This window comes from Mandrillus leucophaeus, unplaced genomic scaffold (genome assembly GCF_000951045.1).
Source record: "Mandrillus leucophaeus isolate KB7577 unplaced genomic scaffold, Mleu.le_1.0 Scaffold1158, whole genome shotgun sequence".
NCBI lineage: Eukaryota > Metazoa > Chordata > Mammalia > Primates > Cercopithecidae > Mandrillus > Mandrillus leucophaeus.
Genome location: NW_012099854.1, coordinates 296,266 through 301,969, shown reverse-complemented (window position 1 = coordinate 301,969; position 5,704 = coordinate 296,266). Strand labels below are relative to the sequence as shown.

Below are 5,704 nucleotides of genomic sequence, written 5' to 3'. Positions count from 1 at the left end.
GTTAGCCAGGATGGTCTCCATCTCCTGACCTCGTGATCCGCCCGCCTTCGCCTCCCAAAGTGCTGGGATTACAGGCGTGAGCTACTGCGCCTGGCAGTATGTTTTTTAAAAAAATAGAACTTAGATACAATAAGTTGTGCAAGTCTTAAGTGAACAGCTTGCTGAATTTTATGTATACTATACAGTCGGCCCTCTATATCCATGGGTTCTGCATCCATGGATTCAACCAACCTCAGATGGAAAATATTCAGGAAAAAAAAAACTGCGTCTGTATTGAATATGTGCAGACTTTTTTTCCTGGTCATTATTCCCTAAACCATATAGTATAACAACTATATACATAGCATTTGCATTGTATTAGGTATTGTAAGTAACCTGGAGATGATTTAAAATATAGATAGGAGATGATTTAAAATAAAATATAGATGTTTAGGTTGTATGCAAACACTATGCCATTTTATATCTGGGATTTGAGCATCTGAAGATTTTAGTATCCACAGGAGGTCCTGGAACCAAGCTCCCAAGGATACTAAGGGGTAACTGTATATACGTGCACACACACACACACTCACACACTTGTACGCACTACTAAGATCAAGATAATAAAAGACTTGCAGCATTTGACAGAGTTTCTTACCATTTACATATGCCCCTTTGAGAATCTGATGAAAGTTATAATTATTCCCAGAAAAATGCCCATGTACAGGTAATGTTTAACAGGCTGGAGAGGTGTTGCAGTCACAGCTTGCTGCAGTCTCAACCTCCTTGGCTCATGTGAGCAGCTGGGACTACAGGTACATGCTACCATGCCTGGCTAATTTGTGGGGTTTTTTTGAGACAGAAGTCTCACTGTGTCACCCAGGATGGAGTGCACACCTGTTGCTTCCTGTAAGAATGTATTTGGGGTGGGGCGCAGTGGCTCACGCCTGTAATCCCAGTACTTTGGGAGGCCGAGGCAGGTGGATCACCGAGGCAGGTGGATCACGCCATCTCAGCTCACTGCAACCTCTGCCTCCTGGAATCAAGGGATTCTCATGCTTCAGCCTCCCGAGTAGCTGGGATTATAGGCATGTGCCAATACCGCCATCTGACTTTTGTGTTTTTTTTTTTTTTTTTTAGTAGAGATGGGGTTTCCCCTTGTTGGCCAGGCTGATCTCAAACTTCTGGCCTCAAATGATCTGCCTCAGCCTCCCGAAGTGCTGGAATTACAGGCGTGAGCCAACATCCTGGCCTTCGCCCAGCTAATTTTTTTTTTTTTTTTTTGGTAGAAACAGGGTTTTGCCATGTTGCTCAGGCTTGTCTCAAACTCCTGAGCTCAAGCAGTCTACTTGCCTGGGCCTCCCAAAGTGCTGGATTACAGGTGTGGGCCACTGCACCCGACCTAGACTTACCTTTTTCATTTCATATGGTTTCTTCAGATGAAGCCTGAAAGGGCTTTGCCAGCAGTTGTATTGATCTAGGAAATGTCAAAATTCCTTGTAGTAAGCCCTCTGCTTTCTAATTTTGATTACCCTGTTGCTTCCTGTAAGAATGTATTTGGGGCCAGGCGCAGTGGTTCACGCCTGTAATCCCAGCACTTTGGGAGGCTGAGGCGGGCGGATCATGATGTCAGGAGATCAAGACCATCCTGGCTAACATGATGAAACCCCGTCTCTACTAAAAATACAAAAAATTAGCCGGGCGTGGTGGTGGGCGCCTGTAGTTCCAGCTACTCGGGAGGCTGAGGCAGGAGAATGACGTGAACCCAGTAGGTGGAGCTTGCAGTGAGCCGAGATGGTGCCACTGCACTCCAGCCTGGGCGACAGAGGGAGACTCCGTCTCAAAAAAAAAAAAAACAAACCTATTTGGAGAACTTTCTCTCATGTCTTTTCCCCTATGGTAATATCAGTAAAGAATCTGCCTTTTTTCCAATGCCCCTCTGCCATGCCCACACACAAAAACTGCCTCCAAAAAAGGCTAAGCTATTGCTATCTGTCCTGTCCCCTGCCGGAGTTTCCTACTTAAAGGTGTTCTGCTGGGTCAGGGACTGGTAAGTAGATGATAGAGATTAGGAAAACACTGTTTACCTTAGGGTTCAGTAGCTTGGAGGAAGGAAGAGTTTGGTTGGAGGGTACATGGGAACAACTGGTCATCAGACTGTCCTTAAACCTTTTACACCAGAATCCATACTTGGAGATAACAAATACAATGCAAATATGTTTTTATACCAATATTGTCTATAACTTGGTTCACTTCTAGTTTATTTTTTTAAAGCATTAAATTGTTAAATCTGTAAAAGTAAACAAAAGTGATTGTTCTTTTACAGTGCGATGTATGATGTATGGCTTTGGGGATGACCAGAATCCTTATACTGAGTCAGTGGATATTCTTGAAGATCTTGTCATAGAGTTTATCACTGAAATGGTAAGATTCTTTCCTAACTGATCTTACTTAATTGAAGAATAGATTTGAAATATTAAACTTTAGGTAAGACTAGAACTTATGTCATCCCTTTGAAATAAGCTATCCATTTGAGTGCTTGTTTGCAGAAGTTATCGGTTACTGTTTATCATTAAGGATGGAGGTTATACATACATATTCTATCCCCTCTTCTTCCTTTTTTTTTTTTTTTCTGGAGACGGAGTTTTATTCTTGTTGCCCAGGCCGGAGTGCAATGGCGTGATCTCGGCTCACTGCAACCTTTGCCTGCCAGGTTCAAGGGATTCTCCTGCCTCAACCTCTGAGGAGCTGGGATTACAGGCATGTGCCACCACGCCTGGATAGTTTTGTATTTTTAATAGAGACAGGGTTTCTCCGCATTGGTCAGACTGGTCTCGAACTCCCGATCTCATTTGATCCACCAGCCTTGGCCTCCCAAAGTGCTGGGATTATAAGCATGAGCCACCGTACCTAACCTCTTCCATTTTTTATAAGGACATAATTATAAAATCCTTGAATAAAGTAAAAATACTACCCATAATGCCATTATCCAACATAGGTTTATTTTTTTCCCCTCCTTTTCCAGTATTTAAAGATATACAATGTTTTTTTTGTGTGTGTGTGTGTGACAGGATCTCACTCTGTTGCCCCAGCTGGAGTGCAGTGGCATGATCATTGCTCACTGCAGCTGAGACCTTCTGGACTCAAGTGGTCCTCCCACCTCAGCCTCCGAAATACCTGGGACTATAGGCATATGTCACCATGCTCTGCTTTTTTTTTTTTTTCTTTTTAATTTTTCTTTTCTTTTTCTTTTTCTTTTTTTTGAGACAGAGTATTGCTCTGTCACCAGGCTGGAGTGCAGTGGCGTGATCTTGCCTCACTACAAGCCCCGCCTCCTGGGTTCAAGGCGTCTCCTGCCTCAGCCTCCGGAGTAGCTGGGACTACAGGCGCCCAGCACCATGCCCGGCTAATTTTTTGTATTTTTAGTAGAGATGGGGTTTCGCTATGTTAGCCAGGATAGTCTTGATCTCCTGATCTCTTGATCTGCCTGCTTTGGCATCCCAAAGTGCTGGGATTACAGGCGTGAACCACTGCGCCTGGCAAGCTCTGTTAATTTTTAAATTTTTTGTAGAGACGGGGTCTCACTGTGTTGCCCGTTGGTCTGTAACTCCTGGGTTCAAGCGATCTAACCCCTCTGCCTCACAAAGTGGTGGGATTACCGGCATGAGCCACTGTGTCCGGCTCAATGCCATATTATTAAGTATTTAGCTTCTCTTTTTTTGTCGTTAGAAATAATACTATGATAGGTCTTCAGTTTTGCACAAGTGAGTATATAATGACAGGGGATGAGATAGATTTATTTGATTTTTAGAAAACCCACCAATATTTATTGGGTATTAAGATGGAGGAGGACACAAAGCATAAATGAAATGGGTGAGTACACAAAATGATAAAATTATTTTATACAAATGAAGACAAAATCTACATATATCAAAAAAACAGAAAAGGAACAATAGACAGTTTTAATGTCCTTAAGATATTTTTTTGGCTGGGCATGGTGGCTCACACCTGTAATCCCCCAGCACTTTGGGAGGCCGAGGCGGGCAGATCGCCTGAGGTCAGGAGTTCAAGACAAGCGTGGCTAACACAGTGAAACCCCGTATCTACTGAAAATACAAAAAAATTAGGCGGGCGTGGTGACAGGCACCTGTAGTCCCAGCTACTCAGGAGGCTGAGGCAGGAGAATGGCGTGAACCTGGGAGGCGAAGCTTGCAGTGAGCTGAGATCCGGCCACTGCACTCCAGCCTGGGCGACAGAGCGAGACTCCGTCTCACAAAAAAACGATATTTTTTTAAAGTGACTGTGAAGCATAAAGGGAACATTGCTAATAACCTACTAGAAAATGGACAGAGGATATGAGTAGAAAGATAATTCACAAATGAATAGCCATAATATAGCCATAATAATAAGAGAAAATCTTCAAACTCACTTGCAATTAATAAATGCAAATTAAAACAGTAAAATAATAGATTGTAAAAAACTAAATATAATATGTTTCTTTGTAATAGACTCACAAGGCAATGTCGATTGGAAGACAAGGTCGAGTACAAGTTGAAGATATTGTCTTCTTGATTCGAAAGGACCCAAGAAAGTTTGCCAGGGTTAAAGACTTGCTTACTATGAATGAAGAATTGAAACGAGCTAGAAAAGCATTTGATGAAGCAAACTATGGATCTTGACACTTTTTGTAGTTTCTGAAAATTACCATCTGGGGAAATCATATATAATAATTGTATATTTTCTAAATTAAGGTTCTGATATCTAGCCATGTAAATGAAAGATAGAGAAAGTTTTCAGCCTTTATTTTTATGCCTTTGATTTTAGAGTGATATTGGTGTATTTAATTGCCTGCCTTTGTATTACCATACTTGAATTACTTACTGGGGTTTAATGACCACACGTAAGTCAATGTACCTTGCAAGCCATGCCGTTCCTTCTGAGTTTTGACTATCTAAAGGATAAAGTAGTATTTATCTGTTAGGTATGTTTATACCCTTGTAAGCTGTACTGTAGCTTTTTTTTTTTTTTTTTTGAGACAGAGTCTCGGTATGTCGCCAGGCGGGAGTGCAGTGGCACGATCTCGGCTCACTGCAAGCTCCACCTCCCGTGTTCAAGTGATTCTCCTTCTTCAGCTTCCCGAGTAGCTGGAACTACAGGTGCCCGCCACCACGCCTGGCTAATTTTTTGTATTTTTAGTAGAGGCGGGGTTTCACCGTGTTAGCCAGGATGGTTTCAATCTCTTGACCTCGTGATCCACCTGCCTCGGCCTCCCAAAGTGCTGAGATTACAGGTGTGAGCCACCATGCCTGGACTACTGTAGCTATTTAATATGTGAAATCTAAATGGCATTTTTGACTCGACAGCTCAGACTTGTACTTCATGTATTCAGAAGTTTTTAGACAGCAACTAGTTTATTGTCTAGTTCATTATTAAAGATAATTAATATTAAAGATAATGAACTAGGCCAGGTGTGGTGGCTCACACCTTTAATCCCAGCACTTTGGGAGGCTGAGGCCGGCAGATCACTTGAGGCCAGGAGTTCGAGACCAACCTGGCCAACATGGGAAAACCTTGCCTCTACTAAAAATTAAAAAATTAGTCAGGCATGGAGGCATGTGCCTGTAATCCCAGCTACTTGGGAGACTGAGGCAGAAGAACTGCTTTGAACCCAGGAGACAGAGATTGCAGTGAGCTGAGATGGTGCTACTGCACTCCAACCTGAGCA

The 5,704-nt window shown here is 42.6% G+C and overlaps 1 protein-coding gene across 2 annotated transcripts in view; it reads left to right on the top strand.

The window, feature by feature from the left end:
• The window catches only part of TAF13 (TAF13 RNA polymerase II, TATA box binding protein (TBP)-associated factor, 18kDa), an 11,597-nt gene extending 6,564 nt beyond the window's left edge, over positions 1-5,033 (top strand). For both annotated transcript variants that reach the window (XM_011998502.1, XM_011998512.1), the window contains exons 3-4: positions 2,306-2,403; positions 4,488-5,033. In XM_011998502.1, coding sequence (XP_011853892.1) covers positions 2,306-2,403; positions 4,488-4,658 — 269 coding nt within the window. In that variant the 3' untranslated portion in view covers positions 4,659-5,033. The remainder of the gene's footprint in view (positions 1-2,305; positions 2,404-4,487) is intronic.
• The last annotated feature ends 671 nt before the right edge of the window (positions 5,034-5,704 follow it).